We start from the raw sequence: 21,009 nt of genomic DNA, 5'->3' as shown, positions 1-21,009 counted from the left end.
AGAACATCCCTTTTTAGAACTCTCTGATCCATTTTCAAAAATATGACTGCAGGACATTTTTTCTCCATCTGACTGTTAAAAAGTGGCATTGGAAATGGGGTGTGTGTGTGCAATTTTTGTAACCTATCAAAAACTGACATTCAGCTGCTGAAGTTTCTGGCAAGGAGAGATGCTGCTCACAGGCCAAACATTCTTCAGTCATGGTACTGCTAATGATTAAAAGAAAAATCCACCTTCACAGAAGATGATTGGGGCTTTGTTGTGGTGGAGGAGAGGGAAGATCAATTTTCCTGAAATATTCCATAATGAAAGGAATGAAAAGGTGGGAATCTATTCTCAAGGTAGGGCCCTGCCAAAACAGCCTCTTCTTCCTCCCTGAGCCTTCCCTGCCGATGGTTTAACATTATATATATAAGAAATAATCTAACCCTTTTGAAAAATGCTTGTAGAGCAACTGTTTGGAAGACATCAGGAAAACGCAGTGGGTAACATTTCGGATGTGGGTTTCAGAGCTAGCATTAATTACAATGCTTTATCTTATCCAGAAGAACAAAGACCAAGGCATCTGTGCCCACAATTTACTTTTTACTTAAATTTAAAAAAGAGCAGGTATGCTTGGTTTTTTCCTCTTCCCATTTCACTTAAATGAACCCATTCACACACCTGAACTCATCCAGCATTTTCCTTTGTTTGTAGGGTATGATCAGCATGACTTTCATTTCAAGCAGAAATCATTAAAAAAATTACTGACAATTTCAGTAGGAACAGAAAGGCATTAAAAATAGGCTGGTGAGGAATACGTTTCCCTGGACTGCTTTGCATGTTGTAGCAAAATCCTCCTGAATTCTGTTTTCATTCCTCCCTCCCTCCTGCCCTCTGTTTTCCACACTGCTGCATAGGTAACATGCCAGCTCAGTCAGTTAAACACAAACACCTTTGCAATTAGCTGCTCAAAGGCATTCTCAGCTGTCAACAGTAAAAACTCATGTGCATCAGAGGATTGAAATATTTTACACCCATTCTAATTAGGAGTTTGATTTATTTTGCCAAATGGGATTTTGGAAACCAGATGCCAAGCTTCCAAATTAAAGCAAGTGGGTCTACTTGTGAGACAGATGCACAAGCGTGTGTGTGGGTGCGCGTTGCCATACCAAATGCAGATGAAAGAAGGGAGGAGAAAAGGGAATTCAAAAACTCTGATTGGTGTTTATTAACTAGAGTCTGACCCTTTGCCCGGGCACAGGGGAGCACCTCCATCTAGGGGCAGCCTAGTGGAATTCTACAAATTCTTCCAGTGTTTTGGGGATCTGGTTGTGATAGTTGATGTGATACCCCCGCACTGCTCGAGCGGCCAGGCACTTCAGACTCAGCTTCATCTGAGTTTTGAGGAGTATCTCCGACACCCCGGTGGTACTTTTGTCCAGAGGCGTCTTCTTCTGCTTGTTCGTCATGTCCGTGTGAGCGCCAGCCTCCACCAGACTAATGATGATCGAGTGCAGCGTCAAAAAATCGCTGATGGGCCTGTTATACTGGACAATGAGGTGCAGCGGGGTGTTCCCCTCGTGGTCCACAGCATTGACGTCAGCACCACAGTCCAAGAGGAGCTTGGTGACGAGCGCGTTGGGGAAGCTGCAGACATCATTGGTGTGGAAGTCGTCCACCGGCGTGCTGGAGTTGACGGCATGGTGCAGCAAGCTGGACCCGTCCCGCGTCCTTGGGTCCAGATGGATTAAGTTATAAATCTGCTTGTTAATCCGTGACTGCTCTTCATCCCTGCACTGCGTCTTGGTGGAAATGCACACCAAATACAAGAAGGTGAAGATATTGCATTCGTAGTTGTCCATGGCTGTGTGGAGCTCGGCATCCTGAGAGCTTTTGACCCTGGCCATCCCTTGCTCGATCTCCAAGACACTGCACCTCAAGACGCTCTCAATGTCCTTGGCTTTCACCGGCTCGTTCAAGTGTATCATCTGAGAGAAGACTTGAGCAAAACGGAGGAGATCCTTATGGGTATTCCTATTGCCTTTCTGACGTAAATGCAAGGCGTGAAGCCAGAGTTTGATACACTGTTCAAATTGCATGTTATCTGCATAAACAGCTCCACGATAAATAATGGGGTGCGAGACGTCAATATTGTCCGAACCCAAAATCCGCTCTCGTACAATGAGGCCCTCCATGTGTAGGGCATCTCGGTCCTGACGAATGGCTTCCAGTTCCTGAGGAGTCCGGCATTCCTTTCTGTTGCCGTAGGCTTCTATCTGAGGCAGAATCTCCTTCCCTATGATGTTCTCGCTGTCTCTGTACCGCTCAAGCATGGCTAAATATAAATAGTGATAGGTCTTCATTATGTCATAATTTTCCCGGTCGTTGGCAAACGAGGCACCCAAAAGCTCCAGCGCTTCAATCCGGCTCTTGCGGTTGCAGTCGGCATGCGCCAGCAGCAGCTCCACGACGTCAGCTTTACAGCTCTCGGCGGCCACTTTCAAAGGAGTCATGCCATGGCCGTTCACCATCATGGCGGACTTCCACTTCACCAGCTCGCGGACGATCTCCAGGTGGCCAGCCTCCGCCGCAAAGTGCAAAGCTGTTGCGCCGCAGTGTGCTTTGGCATTGGGGTCAGCATGCTGCTCCAGAAGGTAGCGCACCACGTCCACATGACCCTTGTAGGCCGCGATCATAAGGCAAGTGTTGTCGTACTTGTTGGCAATGCTGATGCTGGCATTGTTCTCCACCAAGTACTTCACAATGTCGAGCCTCCCGTCAAAGCACGCAGCCCGCAGCGGGGTCGAGTTGGTCACGGTCGTGTGGTTGACGTTCGCTCCGTGGCTCACCAGGAGCTTGACAACTTCAAAGTGGCCAGCCCCAGCCGCACACCACAGCGCTGTGGCGCCATCGATGACGTAACTAGGGTATAAGAGAGATACGGTGTGTTAAAACAGGTATAAGAAAATCATTTCACAACAAGCACATGAACAGCCACAGGATCATCTCAGCAAAGTGAGGAGAGGGTACTTTTTTACGCTGGAGGGGAGCAGAAGGTCTAGTAAGTTTACAAGGGAGCAGAGAAGTGATTGCCAGTAAGCTCACATGATCCAATCAATAAGTGAGGTAAAATTCATCTCACCCCAAATGCTGACAGCAGCCACAAGTCCTACTCTCAACAGGCAATATAGTACCCAATTTTTAACACTCATTAACCACACTGTGCCCCGTGTCCTGGATCTCTAGGGAGTAGGATCCCATTCAGCACAATCCAATACAGCAACTTTGGCAGAAAAAACAGGTGCCAGGAAGCTACAGCGATTTCCCAGTTTCCAGCTATCCTCTCTCTCTTGCTCTCCAGGACACAGGAAATCTAGGAAAATCTTGCCATGGTTTGAAAGCACCTGTGTATAAAAAATAAAAAAATACTGAAGAGGAAGACGACTTTCACTCCTACTCCACCCATTTGGAACAAAGTGGCACACAATTTTTTCAAACCAACAGCATCTTCACGTAGCCTAACAGGAGTCATCCCCAATGTTTATTCGAATCCCTGCAACACCACTCCCGCCCCTGGTGCCGTTTGGAGCAATGCAAGGAGCCACCCTGCATTCAGTCAGAACACAGGCGCACTAGTGGATAATATTGCTTAGCCCCCTCCAGGGGCAGAGAGGTGGGAAGCAGAAGGCCCTCTCCATGAAGCCCTTCCTACAAACTGGCAGAAAATTACAGCTTTGAGAGTCATGTTTAGGGGGAGTTCTTGACAGGATATGTCAGGACACTCAATTTAAAGGAAACAAGCTAGTAGAAGCCTCACTCTGGAACACATAACAGAGTTATTCTGCCTCCTCAGAATTTCCATGTCTACTTTAAGAGCTGCAGCAGCTGTAAAAGGGAGGTTCTGGAGTCTTCCCCAGTGACTCAGACACAGAGGTTAGATCTCACCCCACCTTCCAGCCTCTCCTTAACTGCTAAGATGAACAAGTGGTATACTTTAAGGGTGCCCACACCAGCATACCTTACTTTTTAGGATGAACTCTGAAAACCCAACGTGTAGTTTACCCATAAAAGCCCTATTTGGATCAATGAATCAGCAGCAGAGTGAGCCAGTCGTGACCATCACCATTTTCTCACTCGAGAATAGAAACTTCCGACGTGCTGAGGTACAGCTAAGACAACCTCATCCATTTCCCCCAAGCAGTTTTAAGCGAACAGTGTCATTTGCTTCTCGTCTTTAACTGAGATGTTCTACACTGCATGATCAGCTCCAAAAGTAATACTTCTTTTTAAAAATCCAGAACTATTTTGGAGTTAAATAAGGACTCTCACACATAATCAAACCAGACTTTCCTGTCTACATTAAATAGAACCAGAATATTATACCATTATACCTAATAATCCATTGGTTCAGGGGAACTGGCAGCTCAGTGGGACAGTCTGTGAACCCTCCTTGATGATATGTGCCCCAGCACCCAGCAACTCAACTAATCAACGATGTCACAGAAAGAAATTGTCTGCTACATCTGGGAAAAGCTCCTCAACCAGCAGGACCCTGTGACAGTGAGGAATTGCATCTGGGGACTTCTGAGCCTTCAAGTAAGATGAAGAAAGCTAAGCTAAGAACTCCAGGATTGTTCTTAAGCTGTCCTCAGCATTTGGAAGACAAAAAGTAAAACAAGACCCCCAATTAACTTTACTGCCATGACTGGGAAAGCAGCCAGAGGGAGCTAAAACCTAACAGAGATATATTGGGTGAGACCTCTGGTCCATTTTTTCCCTGAATTTTGTTCCCTTCCTTTTTGTGATTGAGATTCTTAATGCACCAAATAGCCGCATGCACTGAATTCAACGTGGCCATGATCTCAAATGTTCCAACTCAGGTAGCAACTGACAAAGTTGATTCTTCCCTAAGACAGTTTATGCCACCATAAATGGGTTGGTCTTTTTAGGTACCAGGAGACTGTGTTGTTTTTCCCTATGAGAAACATGTTTTACAGACTTTTCTGCAGCCTGGTGCCTCATGCTGGAAAAATAAGCATTCCAATCCCTTACCATTGTGAGACTACATTTGAAAAACTGACAAGAAGTCCTCCAGAGGACCAGACGCGTGCCGGAGAGTGGCGTGAGGTGGTATACGTTTGTGTGCTTTCTCCTGCCGCCTATTAGCAGGACACACTTGGGCAAGTCATCCAAAGATACTTGTCCTATGCTTGTGATTCAGCCTGTCATGTTACGTACATTGATCCACAGGGGGGAGAGGCACCGGATGAATAGCTCTGCCTCACAGCTGCTGGCTTGGCCAGATGGCCTTGGGGTTCCTTTCCAGTTTTGCAATACTTGGAAGACGGTTTACAGGGCCAGGGTGCTCCGATCAAGCCAAGGCACGGACGTACCTACTGTACACTGGCCACACCACTACCCTGAGCGTGCCAATCTGCGGGCGCCCGTCCCAAGCCGGGCTTCTCTTCTCTTAAGAGCGATGGCGCGAGCCGAGTCGCCCGGCTGGCTCCGGGCTCCTGGCCACACATGTACGTACCCGTCAAAGCGGACCGTGCCGGTCTGCTGGGTCTGCACGCGGTAGTGCTCCAGGAGCAGGCGCACGACTTTGGCGTGCCCGTTGCGGGCGGCGATGATGAGGGGCGTGGACCGCTGCCCACCCTGGTGGGTGACGTAGCTGAGCAGGTAGCGGATGTCGCTCTCGGAGCGGTTGAGGAGGAGGGCGGCCAAGGTCAGCACCCGCCCCTCGCTGGCCGCCTTGTAGACGTAGCCAGCCAGGCTCTCCATGGCCGCCTTCTCCTCCCGGGTCCTCCAAGGCCGCCGGCCGCTCTCCCCCGCCGGGGCCGGGGCCGGGGCCGGGGCGGGCGCGCCCCCCTCCTCCTCCTCCCCCTCCGCCGCCGTGGCTCCGCTGCGGGGAGGGGCATGCGGGCCGACCCCCGTGGGGCCAGGCGGGGCGCCGGGGCTTCTCGTCGTCCTGCCGTCCTCTGCGACCTGCCCACGGGAATCAGGCCGGCCGGGCCGGGCCGAGGGGCTGGCTGCCGCGCGACGGGAGCCCCATGCCTGCCAGGGCAGGAGCCGCGGGCCCCGCGCGGAAGGAAGGAAGGAAGAGCCGGCCGGCCTCCTCCCCCGCGGCGACGGGTGCCGGCGCCGGGCAAGGCCGAGGGGGCAAAGGCCCGTCTACGGGTCCCCGGAGGGAGGGCGGGCGGGCGGGAGGGCGGGCAGGGGACCGCTCGGCGCTGCTACGGGTCCCCGCGAGGCTCACGGCGCGCCACCCCTGGCTGCGGCGAGGAGGAAGCGTCGGCGGCAGCTACGGGCCGCCCGAGGTGCCCTTCCCAGCCCTCCTGGCCGGCTTTCGCTTTCGCGTTTCTCTGGTCTCCTCCGGCTGGTATCCCGGAAGCGGAAGCGGGATCCCGGGACGGCGTTTCAGTCCGGGTAGGAAACCGTTCCTCCGTGAAGGATCGTTCCGGAGCGAAGCAGGACGCCGGGGGGGGGGGAGGAAGTGGAGTGGGCGCCTCGGCAGCCGTCGGCCCAAGAAGAGTGGCACGCGGGGCGAAGGGGCACGACTGGCAGGAGGAAAAGGGTCGCGCGAGGCCCAGGGACACCTGCATTCAAACGCCCCCCGCACCCGGGCCAGTCGCTCTCGCTCAGCCTCCCTACCTCGCAGGGTTGTCGCAAGGGGGAAATGCTAGGGTAGCCGTGGATGCTTTCTGGAGGAAGAGGGGAGTATGGGCGAAAACGCATGGGAGGTTTTGCCTCGGATTTGCCGCGCTCTAAATGCACATTTCCCCCGGCTGAATTCTCAAAACTCAAAAATAAGCCCCCATGCAGAGTTTTGAGAATTCAGATTTATAATGTGATAATTTATAACCCGCTTTTTTCAAAGTGGCTTCCGACACCATTCTCCCCTCCTTCATTTTATCCTCACAACAACTCTAGAATCATAGAGTTGGAAGGGACCACCAGGGTCATCTAGTCCAACCCCCCTGCACAACGCAGGAAATTCACAACTACCTCCCCCCTCCACACCCCCAGTGACCATGCCCGGAAGATGGCAAAAAAATAAAAAGAAAATTGCTTCCTGACCCCCAAGTGGCCATCGGCATTGCCCTTAGCAAGAAAGGGCCACAGGAGCCAAACACTAGTAGGTTAGGCAGAGAGTGTGTGATTGGCCCAAGGCCACCCAGTGAGCTTCCATGGCAGTTTGAGGATCTGAACCTGGGTCTCCCGGATCCTTCACTCTTGCCTGAATCGTAGCATCCTGAGTTGGTTGTTTTCAGGGTCCCCCTTACAGCCCACAGGGGTGCTGCTTTCTGATTCTGTGTCACCTTGCAGGACACCATATTCATTCTTGAAGTGGGTACTGTAGAATTATCCATCATAAGAAGAGGCTGCCTGAAGCATCTCTGCCTGTCTCCCTGCTTCAAGTTGAGGTGCCCAGTCAGATGGCACTCTGAAAAGAAGGCAGCTCATTCTTGGACATCTGTACTCCATAAATGTGTCCCCAGTCTTTATAACTGATTTCTTACTAAGATTTATACCTCGACTTAAAATAATTTAATCTTTAAAGGCGCTTATACTCGATGAAAGCAGTGTGAGAAATGTGACTTCCAAAGGAGCATAGCTCTTTGCCTGGAAGTGGGTTGGACAGGAGAGAAGCTGGGGGGGGGGGCACATGATGTCCTCTGGTATGCCCCATTGGCACTGCTGCTACTTCAGAGTGGTCAGGGGAAAGAGCACGCCCAGGAAAAGTGCTACCAGTCAAAAAACTTTGACTCACAAGAACTTATCCCCTGGAAATTTTTGTCAGTCTTTTAGGTATTACTGGACTTGAACTTTGTTCAGTCACCAATTGTCATCTTAATTTAAAAGAAAAAGCCCCTCCACAGGAAACTTGGAAACTGGCTTCAGAAGAAAGCTTGTAGTAAATGAACCTTGGAAGGGCCTTGCTCCTGTTTTCCATTTCATTGTATCACAGTGTGAACTGCATTAACATCTGCCCCTTTTTTCACCAGCCAAATGTCAGATGGAATTTGATATCCCTTCAATGGATTCTTTCTTCTGCAGAAACATGGAGCAGTTGCAATGTGTTCCCCATTGTCTTGCTGCAGGCATCTCTCTTTCCAGTAGCTGGGGGGGACCTATTGTCATGACTAGTCATTTGCTAGAGGCGGTGGACATGACCTGTAATGTGATCTGGCTAATTGGATCCAAGGCCAGTTTGGTACAATTGTTTTTTGGTGGTTTCAGTAGCGACAAAATTAATAGTTAATTTAAAGTCAGGCAACTGGAGCTGCGGCCACCTGTGGAAACTCTAGAGAGGCAATTCCATTCATTATGCAAAGGAGGAATGGCCTGATTCTGCCACATGGAGCACATGGAGGAAGCAGCAGCAGATTATTCAGTCCTCCTCCTGCAAATATGCCTAAATGCACACAACTGTGTTTGGGGGGCATTCTTCCCTCTCCCTTGATCTCATGGTATAGATTATCTGATTGTGATTGTCCATGTGCAGTTGAATTCTCATGTGCGCTCACAAAATGTTATGCCACAGACCAGGGTTCTGAGCCCAAAAGATTTACCACTCACTACTTCTGGTACACAGAGATTTCAGTTCATCTCTGCCTTAAAATGTTACTTGTACTCACAAACCAAAGAGCCCAAAACATACAAGAAGAACTGTGTGCAGGCAAAGAGGAGAGCTGATTGTGAACAAAGGCTCCTCAGGGCTTAGACCCCGATCAGCGATAATCAACTTCAGGAAACATGGGGTGGGTCAACTCGCCCTTTCTAATGGGTGTCCTGGGCAAGTTATCTTTCCCATTCCTGGTGTGGTGCCCTCGCAACTATGTTGGCATACACAGTATCATTAAGACACACAGATGGGCACCCCAGAAGCTGTGGTAGAAACAGGAAGCAAGACAATCCAAGAGATTCACGGAGTAATTCTAAACAGCTACATCTTCCTAAGTCCATTGAAGTCAATGCAAATAGCAGCTTTGGGAGGTTTTTGTGTCTTAAATTCTAAAATCCAGCTACTGAGTTTGCTGTAACAATAGCAAATGTTCCCCAAGCCGAAGGAGGCCCAGAATGAAAGAAAGGGGCTTTTGAACTGGAGGCGGCGCTTTGCCCAGGGGGGGAAACCCAACTGCCCTCCTCGGTTGGGAGCTCTCCGCACGCTGGGCTCTCTCTCGGCCCCAGGTGAAAACCACCCTCAGGAGGGCCGTCCCAGGAGGCGGCCGTCCCTGGCGCTCCTTGCCCGTTCTGGAACCTCAGCGGGTCAAGAGGCCGGGCGGCGGCGCTTCTGATATGCCTGTATTATTGTATCAATGCCCAATGACAATAACACAGTAGGAGGTTGATAGTTCAAAGCAGTTTGTTTATTAGGCCCAATATACACACCGGGTGAAAATTGCCCAAATGCGCAGGACAATTCACACAAACATCAAAGGAGTGCAAGCACGGATATAATCTTTGGTAATGGGAGTTACAAAAGACGAAATACATGGCGTCAATACATAGAACCAATAATAGATATTTAAGGATTTGAATACCCTATTAGAGATTTGGAGGCGTTACATAGAAATGGTGATCTCATTCTCACTAATGAGCAGTGAAGACCCATATTCCCAGGTGCTTCTCTATTTGATCCTAAATTACTGCAGTTCTTCTTATCTTGGACCCTGGCAGCTGCCAAGGCTAACTAAGAGGGTTCCTAGCTGGTTCTTATCTCTGGAAAACCAGCTTATGCAAGCATACTAAAGCCATCTATGGATTCTGTAATTAGCTTCTAACTAAGGAGCAACAGTGGGCCTCTTGAGGCCTGTCAGCTATGCAAGTGCTTGGTGTCACTATACAAGCCCCCTCTAATATGCTGAGTGCGGCATGTCCATGAGTGCAGATATTCTTTATTGAGTACAAAGAATATATTTCAAATCAAAGAATACATTTCCAATACATTTCCCATAGCATATAATGATTTCAGGCATTCCACTCCTGGGGTAGGAGAGCTATCCCCTGCCCCCCCCCCCCAGCCCCAACAGGCAGAAGCCAGGCTCCAGATAGGCGCTCGGTGCGGGCCAGCAAAGCGATGCCCAGGTGGAGCTCGGCCCTGCCGCGCACACCTGCGGACCTCGGGCGGGGAGGAGGGGCCCTGCCTGGGGAAACCGCAGCTGGAGGATGGAGCAGATTACAGTGCCCATTGATGAAAACTTTGAATTTATTGACATTCTTCCTAAGAGCCACTGATGGACATTGTTTACAATTTTGTTTACAATTGTTTACAATTTTCTTTTATAGATATGATGTAACTTTTAATGCTGTGAGAGCAGATTGTTTTACAGTGGTAGGTGAAGTGGATGTGGTTTAAGTATCTTCTTTAGTCTAGCACAAACAGATGAAGTACAAATACAGTAGAAAAAAATACTTTCTTTGGAAACAAAATATGCTATAAAGGTATTTGAATCTGATATGAGTGAAGGTTATATAGCATGATTTGGCTTTTAATAAGTAGTATGTAACATGCCCTGAAAAATATTTTAAATGCAATGTCTTGAAATAAACACCAGACCTTAATTGTTGTGCAAAAGCAATATAATCATCAGTAACTGAATTGCCAGAAATGCAAATGTGATCTTCTTGACATTTACCATTGCTGCTGGGGGGGGGGGCTCCACCCTCCAGCTGCGGTTTCCCCAGGCAGGGCCCCTCCTCCCCGCCCCGGGTCCGCAGGCGGCTCCTGCAAAGGAGGCGGAGCGGCGCCGGAGCGCAGGAGCGGGCGGCCGCCGAGAGGCTCATGCAGGCTGCGGTGCGGAGGCGCGCGGCGGCGGCGGCCCTGGGCGCCTCGCCGGGCAGGTGAGCATCCCTCCCCTGCAGGGGGACGGTCACCTGCGGATCGGCTTGGAAGCCCGGGAGGTTGGCAAGGCGGAATTGGGGCGGGCGTGCCTGCCGCCGAAGCTCCTGGACGGGGCTGGCCTGGCGCGTTTCGCGTGGGGTCGCCGGGTCCCGGTTGGGAAACGCCTGGGGATTTGGGGATGGAGCCTGGGGAGCGGAGGGCCGTCGGTGGGGCGCCGGGCCCTGGAGCCCTCCCTCCGAAGGATCCATTTTCTGCAGGGGAACTGATCTCTGTAGTCTGGAGATGAGGGGCAATTCCAGGGGATCCCCAGGTCCCACCTGGAGGCTGGCATCCCTGTGTGTGTTAAGTGCCGTCAAGTCGCTTCCGACTCATGGCGACCCTATGAATGAAAGTCCTCCAAAATGTCCTCTTTGACAGCCTTGCTCAGATCTTGCAAATTGAGGGCTGTGGCTTCCTTTATTGAGTCAATCCATCTCTTGTTGGGTCTGCCTCTTTTCCTGCCGCCCTCAACTTTTCCTAGCACGGTTGTCTTTTCCAGTGACCCTTGTCGTCTCATGACGTGACCAAAATACGACAGCCTCAGTTTAGTCATTTTAGCTTCTAGGGTCAGTTCAGGCTTGATTTGATCTATCATCCCTAGCTCCTGTTTTGGGTCTCCCCAGCTTCCGCTTGGCAGGGGTCCCTCGTGCAAAGGGAAGGTGCGCACCACCCGCCTGGCAGGAGTGCTTCTGCCCCTTCCCTGAAAGTTCTCCAAAGAGGGGACCCACCTGGGGTCTCTCCTCCAAGGCAGCCCCGGCAAAGATGCTCCGGGTCATGGGGGGCCCCCCTCTGTTTTCTGGGCCAGAGTCTCCTCGGTCACCAGCGGGCAGCTTTTCCCTGTGGAAAAGACCAGAGTCCAGCAGCTCCGTGCACAAGTCTAGAATAGCCCTGTCTTGCCTGGAAGCTATGCAGGGTTGGTGCTTGCATGGGAGACCACCAAGGAAAATGGGGGCTGCTGTGCAGAGGAAGGCAGTGGCAAGCCCCCTCTGCTTCTCCTTGTGCCTTGAAAACCTCTTGAGGTTTTTCATGGGGTCACCATGAGTCAGCTGTGACTCAATGATCTGAAGAAGTGAGCTGTGGCTCACAAAAGCTCATACCCTACCAGAAAATATTTTTGTTAGTCTTTAAGGTGCTACTGGACTCTTGCCCTTTTCTACTACTTTTCTACTACTGCAGACAGACTTAACACGGCTACCCACTGTGAATTATCGCAATGGCACCTTTACTGGCAGCACCTTGAAGAAGAACAAAATTTATTCCAGCTGGCTGTGGTGTTCTGGCTAATGCTGTAAAAATAAATTCATTCATTCCAGCAGAAATTTTCCCAATCCAGAGTGCTCTTCATCACAAAAGCTTATCATGGGATTCATTTGGTTAGTCTCTGAGGTGCCGCTGGACTCCTATTTGATTTTGCTTCAAGTTTGCTGTGTGCACTTCCACTCCTAGAAGTTATTCTCTTAGGCTACTGCTGTGGGTCAAATGCCCAAATCTTTCCTTTGGTGGAGGGCCTGTTGGGGTTTTTTAAATTAAATCTTACTGTTAGTGCAATACCTGTTGCTCCTCTCCGTTTCCCTTTAAGCAGACATGGATCGGCCAAAGAGGAGGAGGCCTTCAGGAATCCCCCGTTCCATTTCGACTTGTGGTTTTACTTCACTCTGCAGAATTGGTTGCTGGACTTTGGCCGCCCAATCGCCATGGTGAGCGCACCAATGGCGAGTTTTGTTGCCATCTGGTGTGAATGGGAGGCGGAGGAACAGAGATGGATGAAATTGAGCATGGTGTGGGATGGAGGAATCTGAATTCTGTGCCGGGTGGCCTGGCTGTAATATTGGATGTTCCCAAATTAAGAAATATTTGTCAGATATTAAATTCCAGAATGGCAGCCACCGGCCAGGTTTGTCTGTTGTGGCAAAACCTCTTAACGGCAAGACAAACATTTTTTATCACAGCTTTGGTGGACTATAGCTCGCTTGATCAGAGACATGTGGTAGATCTGCAGGTGACAGAGGTCTGTGTGCACACGATGCGCACACGTGATGGGAAAATTACAAATTTTAGCCCCAAGGGGTCCAAATCGCTACTGATAATGAGTAGAAACTCTTTTCTTGAGTGATTGATCATGATCAAGGGAAGCATCTCTACCTAAGAAGGTGCAAGATGCTGACCCCTTTGATTCCCCCAAATGCGGAAAACTCGACTGCATAATTTGTGAATTGGGAAAGCGCGAATGCAGTCACTCCACTAATTTGCAATGTTCCCATCACAAGCACATTCATGGAGGAAGAAAATGTAAACCACAGGGTCAAAAGACATGCAAGTAGTACCTGATACTACTATGTAAGATTCAAAAGTACCGTAGTAACTTTCAGAAGAGTTGGTTTTCTAGTTTTGTAGAGTATCAGTTACTGTCATGGGTTTTATTTCTTTGAAAATGACAGTAAAAAAAGCTGTCGCAAATTTGAGTGCCAAGATAGCAGATTGCTACCCTCCAGCACTAACTCCTGTTGACCCATGTCCTGGTATTGTTCCGTGCCCCCCACCCCCAAACACCTTTCTGCTGGTTAATACAAATGTGGGGAGCTGTTTGTAGCGCAAAACTGGGGTGGGGGAGTTTGCTTCCGTGGGGGAGTCTGTCGTGGCTGGAAATCTCCTTGTTCTTAATTTTAAAAATACCACTGTGATTCCCAGACTCCAGAAGTCAAATCAAAGTACTCCAGATAATTTCCTGAGCAGGTCTCCTTAGAATCCCCCTCAGGTCTATTCATTGTGGCTTACTTCCAGGAAAGCGTTCTTAGGATTGTACTAGGGTGGTTCCCTCGAAAGAGTTCCCTATTGGTTATGGGTTGCAGATGGTTGCATCCCTCCTCTCTTCCTTCCTTCTTTCAGATCCTGCTTCCGCTAGAATGGTTCCCACTGAATAAGCCCAGCGCCGGAGATTATTTGCACATGGCTTACAACGTCATCACTCCCTTTCTTCTCCTGAAGGTAAAAGTTTTTGGAAGGCCCTGTTGGAGGGGTAAGCCCCAGAGCTGAGCAGCAGGCTGGCAGGCCTAATTCCCGCAATCCCTTTGGCCAATAACTTTTCCTTCCCGGGTCATGATGAGTCTGTAGAAACAGAGCTCCTGTTTCTTTTCTTGTATCGTGACTGAGCGGTTGTAGGTTCGATCGCCAATAATAGCTTTAAAAGCTTTATTAATAGAAAACAGGCAAAAAAGAGATAAAATACAAATTACAAGGTCCGCAGTATGTAACGATAAAAGAACAAAGTTTAGCTAGCTAACTTACTTAAAGATGTCACATAGTAAAAGCTGGCTCTTAAGGCCTGGGGTCTGATAAGCAAAGCAGGGCTCAAAGCAACATAGTAACATGCAGCAAAAATAGTTGAAGAAGGAATGACTTAACTTCTGGTTGCTGAAACTTATGGAAAAATCAGGCCAGGAGCAGGTGACCCTTAGCTCCCAGTCACAGGGGTTCTTAGGTAGAACCTCTCCAGGAGCCCAGGACCAGTTCAGACTGGCGTGAAGCTCACAAGGGAAAAGGAGGAGGGCCCCCCCATCTCATCTCCACAGATGTTTCTCATGACTTAATTAAAGATGGTGTGAGAAGACCTTGAAGCCAGCCCATTCACTAATCAGGGCACCTGGTGTTGTGAGAACAGGCTTGGCCAGTGGATGGAAAGTTGCTTTAGCTGAGGAGACAAAAATTGACGCCACAGAGGCAAAGTGGTTCTAAGATGGATTGTCTGGCTTCACAGAGTCATACCAACTTTAGCGAGATTAACAGAACGTGCAACAAATCTCTGCTCTGTGTGCTGCCTGATATCATTGGCTGGCGAAGCCTGTCCCATAGTTCCCTGAAATGGATTCTCTTTGGTAATTCCATATTTTGGAGCTGCACTGGAGTCTGTATCGAACACCGAGGTGCCACAGAGATTCTTCCAGGCAACCCCCCCCCCCAAAAAAAAGCTAGAAGGGACCACCACTGCGTTAGTTGCCTCTGACAAATCTCACTTTGAATCTTCCTGGCTAGCGAATTGATTTGACACCCAAAGAGCCATTAGATTAGCCACAGGCATGGAGGGGGAAGGAAGAGGCGGTTTCAGTTGGGGACCCTGGTTGGCTGAAAAGGTGGCATAAAAATGTTTTAAATAAATAAAGTGAGCAAACCACTGAGATTAATTATATGCAAAGAGCACTGGGACTTTCTGAGTAGTCAGATCTCTACTACAAACCCTGACCATCTCTGGATTTCTGTTGTGCATACACAAGGCCATCTTCTGTCAAACCAGGAGACAGAACCGGGCACCTTCTGCATGTAAAGCAGGCGCCCTGCCCTTGAGTCAGGAGGAAAGGCAGGGTGGAAATATTGTAGTTAATTAACTGTCTTAAGGGCTGTGCCTTGTGTTGGGCGTTAGGCATGGGCCCGGCTGCATTTGGAATAAGTTGTTCAGGAAGGGACCAGCCACACTGAGCAAAACAGGAGCTTTCAGGGGAGGGGAAGAATGGTCTGGCCTCCAAGCACCTTGGTCAGAGAGAGTCCAGCTCCCAAGGTGAAGGAGTAATCTGAGGCACTTGATTTATTCCAAGAACAAATTCAGAGCAGGGCATATCCTGGAGGGGGGCCCCTCAGTTTTCCTTCTGGACCATTAAGCTCAGCTTTCCCTTGCAGCTCATCGAACGTTCCCCCAAGACCCTCCCCCGCTCCATGGTGTACATCAGCATCATCACCTTCGTCATGGGAGCCAGCATTCACCTGGTGGGCGATTCTGTCAATCACCGGCTGATCTTCAGCGGCTATCAGCTCCACCTGTCGGTCCGAGAGAACCCCATCATCAAGAACCTCAAGCCGGAGACGCTGGTAACGGGAGGCCCCGCCGCTCTGACCTCTCGGGGTTGTTTCTCTGCCGGCCCCTCCCTGCCCTGACACCCCCATTTCGTTCCTTTCCAGATTGATTCCTTCGAACTGCTGTACTACTATGATGAATATCTGGGTCATTCGATGTGGTAAGCATGGCGCGGAAGTCACGCTGCTGCTACTGCTTTTTTTTTAGAGGGCACAGGGCTATTTCACATTCAGCATTTCAGCAAGGGGGGCCAGCCCATGTTTGCAAAGACATGCACATGGGCAGGGACACGCAACTTGGAGACGACCATGCAGTCCTTTGGCAAAGGGATGGAGCAAATGGCCGGGGGTGGGGGTGGACTCTGCCTCAGGCCCCAGCTCTGCTGGAACTTCGTGCTGTTTTCAGGCTTCACCTCCCCGTTGACGTTTTTTCCATTGCTCCCTACCATAGACTTTATAATTTAAGAAACAATTCTGCAAACTCCTTTTCCCCTGTTGATTCTTCTGTGGGAGTGCCCTTTAAAGCCAACCCCTTCGCTTTGGGGGTGGGACTTTGCTTGCCTCAGTTACCAGTACCAAAGAAACTGCCGCATGTGGTTGTGTTTATGCTTTGTGCTAATGGAAGGGCTGGCCGACTCCTGTCTCAAACATGTCACCCAAATGCTTCCAATAGCCAGCTGGGGTTGGGGAGGGGCCATGGCTCAGTGGTAGAGCCTCTGCTTGGTATGCAGAAGGTCCCAGGTTCAGTCCCTGGCATCTCCAGTTAAAGGGACCAGGCAAGTTGGTGATGTGAAAGACCTCTGCCTGAGACCCTGGAGAGCCGCTGCTGGTCTGAGAATACTGACTTTGATGGACTGAGGGTCTGATTCTGGGTAAGGCAGCTTCATGAGTTCATGGGGCTGCTTACGAGGTGCTCCCCCCTCCCCCGGATAGCTGCTGAGGGCAAGCGAAAAACAGGGATCCTTTGGTATCGAACAAAGATGGGCAGTGCCAATGAATCTCTGTGTCAGGAGTGGGCATTCCCTAGAGAGCACTGTGGCATTTATGCCTGGTACCAGGTGGAGTTTGGCCCAGAGAGACAGGCTACACTCCAGTTCTTGGCCCATGGTGATAACACTTGCTCAGGGATACAGAAGGGCAGTGAAATGGCCAGGCTATCCAGACCAGACCCTTAAGAAGGTAACCTGTGTGTGAGAGAGAAAGATCCCTGAGGGGTGGGGGAGGGCAGTCTCCTTAACACTTGGCGGGCATCAGGAAAGTTGTTGATGGACAGCATGGCCCCCACAGGCACCATGTTGGGGGGCCCTTCCTTAAGCCATTCTTCATCTCCAATTTCATGTAGTTTCTTACTCTGTCCCCTTTCCCCGTAACTCCAGAAGCTTGTGGGGCTTGGAGCTGTGCAGTCAGCCGCCAGTGGCTCTTTGGTTCCCTTGGTTGTCAGCAACCGATAACCGTAGTGAGATAAATATTGTGTGCAGTTCTGAAGGCCCCACTTCAAAAAGGATGTGGACAGAATGGAGCGGGTGCAGAAGAGAGCAAGGAGGATGATCAGGGGCCTGGAGACCAAGCCCTGCGAGGAAAGACTGAGGGAGCTGGGAATGTTCAGTCTGGAGAGAAGGTTGGGGGGGGGGCATGCTTGCTTTCTATAAGTATTTGAAGGGCTGTCACTTTAGAGGAGGGCAGGGAGCTGTTCCTGTTGGCAGCAGAGGATAGGACTCACAATAATGGGTTTAAACTGTGGGCGGAAAGGTACCAGCTGGATATTAGGAAAAAATATTCTACAGTAAGAGTTGTTCGACAGTGTTCAACAGTAGAATCAGCTTCCTAGGGAGGTGGTGAGCTCCCCCTCAGTGGCAGTCTTTAAGCAGCGGCTGGACAATCACTTGTCAGGGATGCTCTAGGCTGATCCTGCATTAAGTGGGGTTGGACTAGATGGCCTCTATGGACCCTTCCAACTCTATGATTCTATAAATACAGGGCAGCTGCACCCGACGCATCCATCCCTCCAGCCCTTCATAGTCACTCCAAGTGCTTCCCACCCCCCAGTGAGCTAAAAGCCCAGATCTCAAAAGCAGATCCACTTGGCTGCTTTGGGATGGGCCAGGCACCAAATATTGGATTAGCTTGGCGGCAGGTTTGGATCTGTGTCTTGGTTTCCTCGGCCCCAGCGTTAGGGGCTTTGACAGTCACAGGCTGGCCACACGGCCAAGTGGGCAGACATGGGATCTCTGGCCCCACTGAAATTGGCCCCCAGTTGGACACTTGTGTTGTTCAGTTTGCCAGTTGAAGCTTGCACTCTTCAGCAAGGTTATTGAGCTTTGAGATATGCCTGAAAGGGTGGGTGTCCTGGAAAAATCTCAGCTGAAGGAGAGAGAGAGATGTATAGGCAGAAACATGTCTGGTGCATCAAGAACCTCAGGGAGACGTGACCCTCTCCTCCGGCTTCTCTGTTTCCCTCCGACAGGTACATCCCCTTCTTCCTCATCCTGTGTATCTATTTTTCCGGCTGCTTCATTCCTAAGAAAGAAGAGCCCCAAATCCCAGCCGCGGCCTTGCTCCTGATAGGCCCCAGCAGCCTCTATTACTGGTAAGCAAAGCAACTGCTTTGGAGAGGGCCGCTGCTGCTCTCAACGGAAAGGCAGCCAGTATTTTGGGGCCCCGGCAGGCATTTGGATTTCCATGAGAGATGCAGAATTTGGCACGGTACATGTATCCAAAGTGCAGGGTCAATAGAACAAGCTGTGCATGAAATCTTTCTTGGGGGAAGGTGAAGTGCTCCTGTATTGTTATATTAGTAGTCAATCATAATAATACAGTAGGAGGTTGAAAGTTTAAAGCAGTGTGTTTATTAGGCCCAATATACATACCGGGTGGAAACTGCCCAGAGAGCAGGACAATTTACACACATGAACAAAGGATTGCAAGAACCCTTATCACTTCTGGTCAGGGGCGTTACAGTTGCGTTGATTCAATGCACATTGGGTGTCTACTCCAATATCTCGTTAGAATAGCCTATAGATATTGCCCGAGGCTGTCTCTAAGCAAGCACTTGGTCTTGTGATCCACATTCCTAACAGTGAAGGTAAGACACTGTTTTTCTCTACTGGGGAAAGCCCGTACCAGGCAATTATGTAATCTGTTGGCTTCTTATAGTTGTGGATGCCAACATTCCCAAAGCTTCCATGTGTGTGCAGAATATATCTTGTCTGATGCTATGCTCTATACCTGAGCATAGCACCTCATAACTTTATGAGTGTTCATACATGTGAAAGGACAGAGTGTCCTTTTGAGACCTACATACAACTATTGGTGGTCCTTATGAAACGTTACCTATTAGTGTTTTGATACTTGTCTTACTGATACAGGTCGCTGATGAAGCCATAGGCGAAACGTGGTCATGATCTAGACAACACGTCTGACATCGTCCCTTTGTGGCTTTCTTCTAGTTGTTGCATTTAGTTGCTTGACAACTGAACTTAATTTTTGCATTTACTAGAGACTCTTTACAAAAAGACACCTAAGTGGGTCGTATATTTTGACTTACCTGTCCTATTAGGATCTGTGATATCCTCTTTATGGTCATATCTTGTGGATTGCTTTTTGTACATTTGTATCTTGTTGTATCCTCGTTTGTATATATCTTGCACTTTCTCACTATAAAATTCACTTTTTTGCATAAGAAATTTGTTTATAGTGCTGTTTTGGGTTGCTCCAATTATCCTTACAGCACTGAGCCTTTATATTTGTATGGAGTACCTGGTGGTTGGCAACCCTATGAGCAAACTTGTCATAATGGAGAGAAGTGGTCTCACAAATAAGACCAAAGCCATGAAAGGCTTTGTGTGTGATAGCCAATACCTTAAATTGGGCGCAGTAACAAATGGGCAGGCATTGGAGTGTCTGCAGAATGGGAGTGATATGCATGCTCCATCTAACTCCCAATAATAGCTGAGCTGCAGCATTCTGGACCAGTTGAAGTTTCCAGAGAGAGAAGTCCAATGTTCAGTCCATTACAGTAGTCTAGTCACGATGTTACTGTGGCGTGGATCCAGGAGGCCAGATAAGCCATATCAAGGTAAGGGAACATTTTATAGGCTAGGCTGAGTCAGTAGAAAGTGTTTTTTGCAGCATGGTGTAGTGGTTAAAAGCAGCGGACTCTAATCTGGAGAACTGGGTTTGAGTCCCAACTCCCACACACAAAGCCTGCTGGGTGACCTTGGGCTAGTCACAGTTCTCTCCGAACTCTCTCAGCCCCACTTGCCTCACAAGGTGTCTGTTGTGGGGAGAGGAAGGGAAGGCAGTTGTAAGCCAGTTTGAGTCTCCTTTTAAAAAGGTAGAGAAAATCAGTGTATAAAAACCAACTCTTCCTCTTCTTACAACAACCCCAAAGTACGTTGTGTAGCATTGAGCTGCTGTTACCTGTCTGAGCCCCACCTTGTAAACTAACAAGCAGATGCTTCCTTTGCTTCTTCAGGAGGATGCTGTTGTAACAAGAGAGGAATGCCTTCTCATGCCTGCCGTGACCCCTGTTGCTCATTCCCGCTGCAGGTATCTTGTAACCGAAGGACAGATTTTCATCCTCTTCATTTTCACCTTCTTCGCCATGATGGCGCTTGTGATGCACCAGCAGCGGAAGGGGCTGATCCTGGACAGCAACGGCCGCTTCCTCTTCTACTCCTTCATCATCACGCTGGTCTTGATCGCCCTGTGGGTTGGGTGGCTCTGGAACGACAAGATCCTCCGGAAGAAATATCCCAGCATCATCTACATTCCGGAACCGTGGGCTTTTTACACTTTGCATCTGAATAATCTGCACTCTCCAATGGAAGAGAACGTTTAGCTTTTGGGATACATTTTTGAAAACGCTCTCAGAGGGGGCGCGTTCTGTTGGAAGCATCTTCGCTGCAAGCCCCATTTGTATAGGGTAGGATTTTATATATGAGGAGGGAAAATGTTTTTCCTCCCCCCCGCCCCAATCTCAGTGGCTGATCCTGGTGTGGCTCAAATGGGCGCCAGTGTGGTGTAGTGTCAGACTAGGATCTGGGAAACCCAGGTTTGAATCCTCACACTGCCTAACCTACCTCACAGGGTTGTTGTGAGGATAACATGGAGGAGAGGGGAACAATATAAGCTTCTTTGGGTCCCCACTGGGGAGAAAGGTGGGATATAAAAGAAATAAAAAACAAACTTCGGCCCAATCTTTTCCAAGCTTGCTTGGAAGGAAGTTATGCTGAATGCTTTGTAGCATGCTCAAGTAAGCCTGCATAGTGATGCAGCCTGGGTTTGTCATGGAGAGT

General features: G+C 49.5%; 2 protein-coding genes across 2 annotated transcripts; one reads left to right on the top strand and one right to left on the bottom strand.

Annotated features, from left to right (window-relative positions):
• Nucleotides 1-1,266: 1,266 nt before the first annotated feature.
• On the bottom strand, nucleotides 1,267-5,819 carry FEM1B (fem-1 homolog B). The gene is made up of 2 exons (XM_056865814.1): nucleotides 5,519-5,819; nucleotides 1,267-2,904 (listed from the first exon to the last, which is right to left on the bottom strand). The coding sequence occupies exons 1-2, from the start codon at nucleotides 5,764-5,766 to the stop codon at nucleotides 1,269-1,271; spliced, it is 1,884 nt and encodes a 627-aa protein (XP_056721792.1). The 5' UTR covers nucleotides 5,767-5,819; the 3' UTR covers nucleotides 1,267-1,268.
• A 6,645-nt stretch (nucleotides 5,820-12,464) lies between these two features.
• CLN6 (CLN6 transmembrane ER protein) lies at nucleotides 12,465-20,580 on the top strand. The gene is made up of 6 exons (XM_056865885.1): nucleotides 12,465-12,567; nucleotides 13,757-13,855; nucleotides 15,539-15,727; nucleotides 15,818-15,873; nucleotides 18,177-18,299; nucleotides 20,261-20,580. The coding sequence occupies exons 1-6, from the start codon at nucleotides 12,565-12,567 to the stop codon at nucleotides 20,550-20,552; spliced, it is 762 nt and encodes a 253-aa protein (XP_056721863.1). The 5' UTR covers nucleotides 12,465-12,564; the 3' UTR covers nucleotides 20,553-20,580.
• Nucleotides 20,581-21,009: the final 429 nt, after the last annotated feature.

The sequence above is a fragment of the Euleptes europaea genome, chromosome 20 (assembly GCF_029931775.1).
Source record: "Euleptes europaea isolate rEulEur1 chromosome 20, rEulEur1.hap1, whole genome shotgun sequence".
NCBI lineage: Eukaryota > Metazoa > Chordata > Lepidosauria > Squamata > Sphaerodactylidae > Euleptes > Euleptes europaea.
The sequence above is the reverse complement of the archived record's forward strand: the minus strand, read 5'-3'. Positions and strand labels throughout refer to the sequence as shown.